Source organism: Danio aesculapii, chromosome 2 (genome assembly GCF_903798145.1).
Source record: "Danio aesculapii chromosome 2, fDanAes4.1, whole genome shotgun sequence".
NCBI lineage: Eukaryota > Metazoa > Chordata > Actinopteri > Cypriniformes > Danionidae > Danio > Danio aesculapii.
The window spans coordinates 5,720,085-5,732,584 of NC_079436.1; the positions used below are offsets into that span (position 1 = coordinate 5,720,085).

Genomic DNA, 12,500 nt, shown 5'->3' on the forward strand with positions numbered 1-12,500 from the left:
TACAGGAAGAGGGAAAATAGGAAGGGGAATTCAATGCTGCCACATTCCCGAAAAAACCTTCAATCCTCTAATTTCCCCATACCCGAAATCCATTTGAAACTGAGGTACATTGCCAGTATATCTATTTCGGACTTTATAGGAATTCTTATTAGTAAATATATTTCAGAGGGCATAAAACTAGAAATCCTATTTTGGTAATTAATTATTAAAACTTATTGCAGTTATGTTTATGCAAATATTCTGTCTCTAATATTTGATTCAGCTTGCAACCCTGACATAATAGGGTGTGGTGGGCCGTTTACCACATAACCAAATGACTGATAGCCCAGAATCGATCTTATTAAACAGTGAATAAATGGGGTTAAATAGGAAAATTCACCCACAGTGTTTAAGAAATCTGTTAGATCAAGAAAAGTTTGAACATGCACAACAGTGAGATTCGGCTATGTGTTTTTAAAGAGGGGGCAGAGGATTCTACTACATAGCTTAAAACTAAAACTTGGGGACCACAAAGGCAGACTGTATGAGCTGGCAAATCTTTATAAACTCTATATGGGATATTTAACAATTAAAAATACTAGATAAAGCATCTTTGCCCTGGGTTCCCAATAGCAAAATTGCTTTTAGGGGGTGATTCTAACATTTTTATGAGCCAATTAAACATTTTACATGCAAAGTTTACCTTTGCCAGCTCTGCCTATGGAAACATTGTATGTCGGCTCTCCATTATGGCTCTTTGTCCTGATGTCCATTGTCCAGTCTCCCTCCACCTGAAGGCTGTCTCTGATCACAGAGCACTTCTTCTTGCCTAGAGTCAGTCCACTGGTGAAGAAGCCCTCTCTGTCTTTACCAACAATGACATCAATTTCATCAGGCTGGGAAGAGGGGGAAAAAAAAGTCTTTACATTTCTTGCAAGATTAATCATCAAGCAGGTTGATACTGTACAACATATTACGCTGTAAATAAAATACAGACCATCCTCAGAGAATAGCTAACTGCATTATTTGAACTGCAGCATGGCATGGGTGATGCTAATCTTACCCAGTCTTATGAACATCCCTAAATAAATGTTTTATTTAGGTCGAACCACTTTTATAAAACCATGATAATAATTATATGGGAAAAGCTCGACATGACATGCGAGTATTCATAGGCAACAGGGCGCCATCTTTGTGTTCCTCTAGGAAAAAAAAAACTTCCAAGTACAGGCGCTACTGTCTAAACTTGCTCCTTTCATGGCCTAAGACTGCAGCTTATCTCAATGATCGGACAACGTGCTATCTCTGAAAGCCTGGACTGCTAACAACATTGTCATGCACTTGATAATAAAATACAATGTACAAACTGAGCCACTGAACAATTGAATATTGCTGAATAATGTTAAATGAAATGGAAGGTTTAATCAAGCCGCTGTATTTCATAATGTAAAAGGTAACTTGCTGGATGCGTTCGGCTGTGCGACGGTCGTACTTTGCCTACGTTCTTTAGATATGCTTAATGCGCTTCATTGTGACATGGGAAATTAATTCTAGAGGCCGTGGCCACAGCCCTGTGCTTTCCATCTGGGCCTTAATCCATTCAGCAGAAACACTTCACTTACCTGAAATCTTATACTTTAACGAGGAAGAAAAACAAGATTGGATTTCACCTTTGCATTTTCGCCAACAAAAAGCTGCCAAACAAACCTTATTTTATTGTGATATAGAGCTAAAATGGCTAGCTCGCACTGGACACGAGACCGGCTCCCCGTGCACGCGTGCTAAAGCTGACTAGCTTGCTAGCAATCCTCTCACCTTATCACGCAAATTGCACCCCGAATTAAATAAAAGACAAATGTCAATGGTGCAGTGACTATCAATCTAATAACATCTTACCGTTATACCGCTAAACGTACCACCCTCTGACGATGCCCAGACATATTTGGCGTCAGTGTATCCAACAATGGCGGCATCCTGGCAGCTGCCATCAGCCATCAGGTTATCCACGTAGCTTTGCCAAGACATTTTTATTTGAAATAATAGGACGTATTACACCGACTGGAGTAGATTCAGCGCTACAAGTGCTAAAGGTCTAGCAAAGGTCGTGTGGACGAAGGCTTTTTGGCGTCTCCTCCGGTGTCCGGCTCGTTGGCTTGTATGAAATCTCAGCTCGGGCAGGAAAGAAAGCCGACGAACTGAGAGACAGCGCCTGGGTGTAGTCCCGTGCTATATCCCTCCGCACAGACAGACTTACCACCACCACTGCGGCGCTGTACGCATAGCCATCCTCTATGATATCATCAGCGCGATTTCACTCTCAGGATGCGACTACTTTTAAAATATTTATGTTTTAACAGAAAATATGGACAGTTGTTTCTGCTTTAATCCTAAATGACTGAACTATTACCCTTTTTTGTGTATATTTGTTTAGTTCTGATGTTTTGGGAAAAAACTTAATTCAAGTGAAATGTCTTAATTCACCCCAAAATAAAAGTTCTGCCATCAGTCATATTTCCACGTAGTTTCCAGTCATGGTCTGCATCTTCCGTTCATTCGATTATTTTATATAATATAATATAGAATATAATTTATTCTGAAAAACGAAACACCACAAAAACAGTTTATATTTCATTTTACAAAAAAAAAAAAGCAGGACAGTTTTTAATTTTTACTCAAAACTGAGAATTAAAATAAACACAAAACAAAATCGAATGATTAAAAAAAACTGCATTTATTCGTTTGATCAAAAAACGAACACCAAAAATAAACAAGATTTCAACATGTGAGCGTACATGAGGGATGCAGACCTAGTTCAGTGCAATCGGAGGTGCATCCAATGATTTTAATGCGTTTACCTAACCCTACCCCTCATAGTGACGTCACTAGCTCCATTGAGTGTATTGCCCTTAGCCAGAGGGGATTCGGAAGATTCGAAAGACCCACCCCTCACCGACAAAGGTGCAGAATTTGTCCCATGAGCACGTTTGTCCTATTTTGACTCCTATGCTATCATAAATTGTTATATATATACACTCTAAGACCAAACTGAATCCTGTGTTGGCTGATGCTTTGGTGTGACTTCCCGTTCTGAAGTGCCAAATTCGGTGCCCAAATTCTGACTGAGGAAAGTTGAATGAGCTGGCCAGTTTGCTGTTTGCCTAATGAATGACAGTAGGCTAATTTATTCATTCATTTTCGGCTTAGTCCCTTTATTAATCTGTGGTTCGCCACAGCGGAATGAACCGCCAACTTATCCAGCATATGTTTTACGCAGCGGATGCCCTTCCAGCTGCAACCCATCACTGCAATACATCCATATACACTCATTCACACGCATACACTACAGCCAATTTAGCTTATTCAGTTCACCTAAAGGCTAAAGGCTATAGGCTAAAGGCCAAGGCTAAAAAGTATTACACATCTACAGGCCTGGTTTTAGAGCACAATAATTAATTAGTATGGTGTAGGGCCAAAACAGCATCAGTTCATCTCTGGAGTTTTGAGACGTTCTTCTTGCAGAATAATGTTTAGGTCAGTATGGTGATGCTGGTGGAGGAAAACATTTCCTGACTCATTCCTACAATAATACCCCAAAATGCTCAATAATATTTAGATCTGGTCCACATGGTCCTCCAGAATGGTTTGGTAGTAGAATGTTGGGCCTAGGGAATGGCATGATATTGCAGCCTAAACCATCACTGATCCACCCCATGCTTCATTCTGGATATCAACAGTCTGGGTTGTACGGTTCTTTGGGGCATCTCCACATCGTAACTCTCCCAAATGTGGAAAAGACAGTGAAGGTGGACTCATCAACAAACTATATGTTTCACATTGTCCACAGCCCAAAATTTCCCATGTATATTGACCCTGTAGAGCTCCAGACCAACAGTTTTGGTGGAAACAGGAGAGTTAAGGTGAATATGTGCAATGTTTATATGTTCAAATGTTAAATAGTGCAGTGATTATGGGGAGTATAAGTTATGAGGAGAGTGTGGGGGTGTTTGATTAGTCAATAAAGTTTCATTTTGCATAAAAAGGTGCCTGTGCATATTTATGAAGCTAATGCCCCGATCTTGTTACCTGCTTAAACATAAATGGGTTTTTATTTTGGATAACAAAAGCTGTAGTTATAGTCAACTGTCTGTCCAAACGATCACTGGATGATTCGTTTGTTTGGGTTTGAAGAGTCGATTCTTTTGAAGTCCCCTTTAAACTAATTCGCTACATTACTCTGGAGACCGTGGCTCTTGACACTTTACAAATACTTGCTGTCTTGGTCACAGATGCGCTAGCGACTGTATGTCCTCTTTTGAACTCCATATGTCACCATATGACATGTTGTTTGCATTGCAATAATTGAAGAAGAACTGTGTTATTACTCCACTGATTAAACCACACTCTGCTCTCACAGGTGGAATGAAGATCAATGAAGATTGGCCACCAGCAGCTCAAATTTAGACATTAAACCTCCAACACTAAATTGACCAGTGTTTCAGTTTCATTCGCAATCTATATCAATTGTGTTTTGTAGCTATAAATGTCATTTGCACCACTTGCTGTCACATGCAGGGGACAGTGAAGAAATTGTAAAAAAAATTAAAGATAGTTTCACTGGCCAAGATTCTGGAGAAAGTAGTGTTCAATCAAGTCCTGGACTTTCTTACTCAAAACAACCTCATGGACAACAAGCAATCTGGCTTTAAGAAAGGCCACTCAACTGAGACTGCCCTGCTCTCGGTCGTGGAGGATCTCAGACTGGCTAAAGCAGACTCTAAATCATCTGTCCTCATCTTGCTGGATTTATCAGCTGCTTTTGACACTGTAAACCACCAGATCCTGCTATCTACGCTTGAGTCACTGGGCGTTGCAGGCACTGTTATTCAATGGTTCAGTTCCTACCTCTCTGACAGGTCATTCAGGGTGTCTTGGAGGGGAGAGGTGTCCAACCTACAGCATCTAAACACTGGGGTACCTCAGGGCTCTGTTCTTGGGCCACTTCTCTTCTCTATCTACACGGCATCTTTAGGAACAGTCATCCAGAAACATGGATTTTCCTACCACTGCTTTGCTGATGATACCCAGCTATACCTCTCTTTTCACCCTGATGATCCCTCGGTTCCAGCTCGCATCTCAGCCTGCCTGTCAGATATTTCACACTGGATGAAAGATCATCATCTCCAGCTTAACCTCGCGAAAACGGAAATGCTTGAAGTTTCTGCCAACTCGACTCTACACCATAACTATTCAATCCAGATGGATGGGGCAACCATTACTGCATCCAAAATGGCAAAAAGCCTTGGAGTAACGATTGATGACCAACTAAACTTCTTTGACCACATTTCTAGAACTGCTCGATCTTGCAGATTCGCACTCTATAACATCAGAAAGGTCCGACCCTTCCTATCTGAACATACAGCTCAACTCATTGTTCAAGCTCTTGTTCTCTCCAAACTGGATTATTGCAACTCTCTACTAGCCGGGCTTCAAGCTAACTCTATCAAACCTCTTCAGCTGCTTCAGAATGCAGCGGCACGAGTGGTCTTTGATGAACCCAAAAGAGCACATGTCACTCCGCTACTCACCCGTTAGCACTGGCTGCCAGTTGCTGCTCGCATCAAATTCAAAGCTCTGATGTTTGCTTACAAAGCGACCTCTGGCTTTGCTCCTTCGTATCTGCTCTCACTTCTGCAGATTTATGTGCCCTCCAGAAACTTGCATTCTGTGAATGAACGTCGCCTCGTAGTTCCATCCCTAAGAGGGAAGAAATCACTTTCCCGAACTCTCACATTCAATCTGCCCAGTTGGTGGAATGAACTCCCTAACTACATCAGAACAGCAGAGTCACTTGCTGTCTTCAAGAAACGACTAAAAACTCAACTGTTTAGTCTCCACTTTCCTTCCTAATCTGTAACCGCCTCTCTGGCTATACCACTAACTGTACTCTCTCTCTCAGAAAAAAAAAAATTCTAATGCTTTGCTTCTTAGACTTTACACACCTGAAACTTGTCTATAGCACTTGTTCACTGCTGCTCTTATAGTTGTGTAACTATAGTTGCTGCAGTATCTATTTCTTGGGGTGTGAATGACCGTACCATGGTAGTACTGCTCCGGTTGTAAGATGCAATCAAACTCTGCACTTTTGCAGCGCTCTCTTGAGTGTGGAGTGTGGTGTTTCTCAACATGATGCCTCCGCACATTGTAATCTTTAAGTACTCCAACGCACTCATTACAAATTAAACACATCAGTTTGGCGTTTGGATGTGGCGGTAAAATAAAGTATTTGTCAGTCCAGCCAGGGTTAAACTTACGGTTTTCATTGCCAATTTTACGTTTCAGTGTTGAGAAAGACATTGATAGTAACCTAAGCTACTACCGGCACGCTCTGCATTGTTTGCGTGTTGCAGGCTACGTAATTTACATAGGAATAAATAAATAAATAAATAAATAAATAAATAAATATATATATATATATATATATATATATATATATATATATATATATATATATATATATATATATATATATATATATATAAATATATAAATATATATATATATTATGTTACATAAAAATTTATGAATAATATATATTAATTTATTATATATGGGTGGAACCACGGGCTGGGCCACTAGGAGGTTGTTTCTGGGCCGCCAATTGAATAGCCCTGACCTAAACCATCTTTCAGACAAACGTTTTATAGAGTCATTCCAGTGTTGTGGTGGAAATGACACTGATACTGTGTGACAGATATTTTTTGTATAAAAATTAATATTGATAATAGTCTCACATTAATAATGTTTAAATTAATTCACTAGTGTTTAAATAACATACAATAGTTACCAGATAAATAGTATTTTAAAATGTAATTTTTTTATTGTTGAAGTTTAAAATTCTGGGTGTGCGACAAGGCGAAAACAGATTTTGACACCTAAAAGGAGGTTGAATAATATGAAAAACATATATGATAGAATAGTAGGTTAGTTTGACAAAAAAAAAGAGTGCCTATAGTGTAAGAATTACCCATGTACGTGTTTATGTATGTGTTGATAAGCAAAGTTTGATTTAAATCCTACACAGCGCCTACGTTTTTTGACTCATTATTTCGTTTTTGTTTTGTGTTTGTATTAATTCTCCATTTTAAGTTTGGATGACAAAACAGAATAAACTATATATATATATATATATATATATATATATATATATATATATATATATATATATATATATATATATATATATATATATATATATATATATAGACTGTTTTTCTGATGTTTTGTTTAAATAATAAATGCAATAATTTAATAAACAGATGATACACGGACCAAAAAGCAGCTTATGTAAACACCTTAAATAAATTGTTGTCTTATTTAGATTAAGGCAAATAATTCAATTACCGATGTCTATATAGATGTAGTCAGTAAACCCATGAAGCATTGTGCTTTAGGCACCCTATGGGCATGCTTTTTCTTGAAGCAACCTGATTGGTGATTTATTTATTTATTTTCACTTCAAAGCAGAACACTTGAAGGTGTGCTTGTGCATGAAATGGGACAATCAGAATAAAAGCAATTGACTTTCACATTTAAAACACTCCTATATATAGCATAGTCTCTATATAGTATTTGGTTAATAATAATTCATTAATTCATTTTCTTTTCGGCTTAGTCCCTTTAGTAATCCGGGGTCGCCACAGCGGAATGAACCACCAACTTATCCAGCACATGTTTTATGCAGCGGATGCCCAGGCAGGATGTCTATCCGCAACCCATCTCTGGGAAACATCCATACACACTCACTCACACTATCTACTGCATCACCAGTTAATAATAATATAATTTGTAAAACAATAATTTGGTGATAAATAAATATATATATATATATATATATATATATATATATATATATATATATATATATATATATATATATATATATATATATATATATATATATATATATATATATATATATATATATATAGGTTAAATTTAGATGCAACACACAGGAAAGATTATCTTTAAATCAATTAAATCTTGATTGTTTCCTGGATTAAAATGAAGGCATTAAAAGATGCATACAGCAAGATGGAAATGACTGTGTATTTAAATATTTCTTTGAAATATTTTAAATGTGGGTCAAGATAGGTCACACTTACGTGGTCCACAGATCCATTTTGAACATCTGGGTCAAATACTACATCTGACATCTGGCCCATGTCTTGTCTGCCACCTCTGTCAAACCCAGGCCATGATTGGCCCACATATTGTATACCAGTGCCACATGAATGCCTGCTGCTTTGCCAGCCTCATGCCAAATTTGGGCCAGAATCCTAAGCTACCTGTGTATGATAGGACTGCTCATTCTGAACGCTTTGGCACACAACCCACTGCTGTCACTCATATCATTTACTAAACGTTCACCGTTATTTTTTTGTTTTGTTTTTGTTCAATCTCTACAAAATCAGTGCTGAACTTTCCTCTTTAGATGAATGCAGATGAGAGCATTTATGCACACAGTGTCTGTATGCATTTACATAGGGTTTTAAAATGCATTACTAATTTTAGCCACTAGATGACAGCACAAGACCACATATTGTGGGTATACAGAGTCACTGAAATTGTGGTTAAGATCATTCTGAATCACATCTTGACAGTGTATAAACACTGTTATCGGGAGCGTTGCTAGACATAAAGCTCTACTGTGGCACGGCCCTCAATTTATTTTATATATATATATATATATATATATATATATATATATATATATATATATATATATATATATATATATATATATATATATATTAAAAATATATATTTTTAGGGGGTTTTCACCTTTCATTGGAAAGGACAGTAGAGGTTACAGACAGAAAAGTCTTGGGAACAGAGTGAGGGGTTGGCAAAGGAATTCGAGCCATTAATCAAACTCTACCATGGTGCTTAAATATTTAAATGCAATTGGAGTGATATGCTAAGATCACTTAAGAAATCTCTGGCAATTCATTCGATTGATGGGACCTCTGAAATAGAGACTATAGGCTGAAAGAAAACAAAGGAATTAGAGTTTATTAATGTTTTAACCCAGGTGAACAAAAACTGCACTAAAATGTTTTATTTAAGTGCACTTAATGCACTTACACAATGTACTTAAAGTGCTCTATTTTTGGTGACTATTGTTGTACTTAATGTACTAATAGTTAATATTTAGTACTATTTAAAGGGAACATAGTTTACCTCTTTTTTATGATTTAATATTAATATTATGGTTCTTCTGAGTGTGCCAGTTTAGGTTCAGTTTAAAACACAATTCAGATTTTTTTATTATAATGTGTTAAAAAGTGTCATGTTGGGGGCGTGTCCACAGCTCGCTGATTTATGGGTGTGTTGCTTCACATGTAAATTAGTTTCGGCTTCCCGCCAATGTAACAAGGGGGCGGGGCCATGAGCTCACCCGCTCTGCGTTTGCAACGGAGTATGACAGGCAGACGGAGAAGGAGAGAGGATCCGCATTCAGTCGTACATGTACGACTCTGAAACAGACCAAGCAGAGAGTACAAAATCATTTGTGTCTTTGTACAATTTTACAGCCAACTGTGTGCTAGTTTCAAGTGCTGAGCTTGTACACAGAAACTAATAACCACACACACTGAATTAACTTTGACTGAGGCACCGGATGCGCCGCTCGAAGCCGCGACACGGCACACCAGACACTCTCTGTGGCACGGCAGAAACATGAAGTGTCCCGAATCGTCGCGCCACGCATTTTTGAATTCTAAACATAGGTTTCTGCAGCGGTCCGCGGCGCCCAGCCGTCGACTTGAGTGTACCCTGATAGAAACCTATGTTTAGAATTCTAAAACGCATGCTAGTTAAGATCACAGGGAGCTTCTGGGATCGCGAGAAATGCAAACGGCTGAAGTATAAGGTAGACTCAATGAGAAGTACACATGTTTGCAAACCTACCTAAAGATACAACCAATAATTCCGATTAGAGCGATAATGTGGAGAATATTGATCTTGTGTTGAGCCCAATGAGCCTTGCATCTAAAAATAGAGCTAGGGTGTTCCTTTAGTGATATCGCTTCAACTCACGCTGAAATTGGCGGACGTGAATCAACAAACTGAGGATATGATGACGCGCCTGTCAATCAATATTGGTGGGCGGGGGGACCGCTCTCCTACGTCAAGTAGCGGTCGGTTTGAAAACCGCTCCAATTGGTCCACCGTTTTTTATGTTGTTAAATTGAAAAAAAAAAGCACTGGGTGTGCTTATATCACCCCAATATGACGGTCTATACACCATACATGCACATATGTCTGTCCAAACAGCTTGAAAAGTAGATTTTTTACCATAGGTGCCCTTTAAAGTAAACTTAAAATTAACTAAGTGTACTTGACCCTGCTACTTTTAATACAATACTAACCATCTTTTATTGCACTTTTAAATATACAATCTGCACAAATGAAACACATTTATAAATTATTTAAAATATAACAATAATACATTTGCCGATTAAAAAAAGAAGAACCCTAAAATACATTTTTAAGTCCACATAGTGCACTATTAAAGTGTACTTAAAGAGCTGTATTTTTGGTCATTAATGTTGTACTTAATATACTAATAGTTAATATTTAGTACTGTTTAAAGTAAACTTAAGATTAACTTATTGTACCTGACTGTGCTATTTTGACACACCATTCAACTAAAATGCACATTTAATTTGCATTGAGTCTCGAGAGCTCCCCCTTTAGAAAAGGGAGGAAAAGGAGGAGATGGGGTGGAAGGGGGGATTCGTCCAAACGAAGATAGAAACAGTAGGGAAAAAATGATCCATTTATAGTAAACTAGGATCACTCTGATTGGATTATTACTGATTACAGATGAGTGGCCAGACGTGCTTAATCATATCACGTGCTCCTCTCGAAATTAGTTTATGAAACCTCACTTTATGAGATAAATGATGATGTGTTCAATACTTATTTTCCCTGCTGTAGCGGTTTCTGCTTGACAGTCGTGTTAGATGTTAGTGCAGCCACACTAATTGTACCATAGGATTGTAAAACTGTGAGAAACCAATACTCAGGATCAAGTCCATTAATTCCAGAAGTAGGAATCTGAAAGCATTTGGAATCAAACAGCCCTGATTTTAAGTGATCTCAGTTGGAAAGACTGACTTCAAGACTTTCTGAAACATCATTGTGTGAAATTATGTGAAACAATACTAAGTGCTAAATATAAATGCACAAATAAACAACATTATCAAGGTAAGCATTTTATTACAGCACCATGGAATATAATAGGCAAAGCCATAACTGCTTCCTAAATATGGCAGGCCAGTTTTGTTTATACATGTAGCTACTTTGTCATAAAACACTTACTGCTTACTAACTATGGTTATGAGTCTCGTAACTCATCAGACAACTATATTGAGGCCTATACATCTATATTTGTAGTTTCATGATATTAGACCAAATCAGAAATGTTTCTTTTTTCCTGGACAGCTGAGAGCTATCGGTTCTACAAGAATGGGTGTTTTTTCTACTATTGCATCTAGAGCCGGCTTTTCTGGGGCAGCGACCTCACGCTTCACAACATGGGCTTCCTTTGGTAGCACCGTTACTACCTCTGCTGATTCAGTGGATTCTGCAGAGAGCAAACCACTTTCTGCAGGGTCATGGAGTGCTGTCGGCTTGTGATGTCTGAGGCCATGAACTGTGGGGTTGTGCTGAGGTCCAAAAGTGTGGGCGTGCAGTAGTTGCTGGACTCGCATTGTGGCATTGTGGCTTTCTGTGTACACAGTTTGGGTCTGTCATAAATAAAAATAAAAACATAAAAATAAATTGTGTCATTAAGCATACATTTACACAACAATAACTTCAACAATGAAACAGAAACTGAAAGTCAAAAGTCAGAAACTTCAAAGTCTCAGAAACTCAATAGCCGCGTTTCCACTATCGCGCCTAAAGTGAGCGAGCCAGGGCGAGCCAAGGCCAGTCGCGTTTCCACTATCACTTCCGGGGCGTAATCGGGCCAAAGCGGGGCTTCCTTGGGGCCAGTGTCCGGCCTTTTTCGGCCCGCCGAATACCTTGGGCCAAGGAGGGCCAACTGGGGCTTCGGGGCGGGGTTACGTACAAAGGCGGAGTTTTCCTGTCAGGTAAAGAGGAGACAAGATGCTTTCTTCCCTTACATTTGTTTTGCTATCGCGCTTGATCAACTCACTAAGAAGAAGAAAAAATGGATAGCAGACAGTACTGGTCAGTTGAGGACACCAGGGCTCTTCTGAACATTTGGGCAGAGGAAAATGTTCAGAGGCAAATAGCTGTCTGGCCTTACACCAACAGACCACAAACAGTAAAAAAGCAATCGCTTCGGTGTTCTCCATCTTCCAGCTCTCGTAGTGATGCCAGGTTGTGTTTGTGGTTATAGTTTGAGTTTTTTGGCCCGATTAAAGCCCTGGCTCGCACTGGCCCGATAGTGGAAATGCGGCTAATAGTTGATTAAATTTTTGTAAATA

The 12,500-nt window shown here is 38.6% G+C and overlaps 2 protein-coding genes across 3 annotated transcripts in view; both read right to left on the reverse strand.

Moving 5' to 3' along the window:
• Positions 1 to 2,217, reverse strand: part of pfn2a (profilin 2a) — a 4,692-nt gene extending 2,475 nt beyond the window's left edge. Inside the window, exons 1-2 of one of the 2 annotated variants that reach the window (XM_056471490.1) lie at positions 1,876 to 2,209; positions 683 to 875 (exon numbers count right to left, since the gene is read on the reverse strand). In XM_056471490.1, the coding sequence (XP_056327465.1) occupies positions 683 to 875; positions 1,876 to 2,004 (322 nt within the window). In that variant the 5' untranslated portion in view covers positions 2,005 to 2,209. Of the gene's footprint in view, positions 1 to 682; positions 876 to 1,875 lie in introns of both variants that reach the window. The other variant, XM_056471496.1, reaches the window with a different exon arrangement.
• A 9,025-nt stretch (positions 2,218 to 11,242) lies between these two features.
• The window catches only part of ahsg2 (alpha-2-HS-glycoprotein 2), a 7,209-nt gene continuing 5,951 nt past the window's right edge, over positions 11,243 to 12,500 (reverse strand). Inside the window, 1 exon segment of the mRNA XM_056471506.1 lies at positions 11,243 to 11,792. Coding sequence (XP_056327481.1) covers positions 11,460 to 11,792 — 333 coding nt within the window. The 3' untranslated portion in view covers positions 11,243 to 11,459.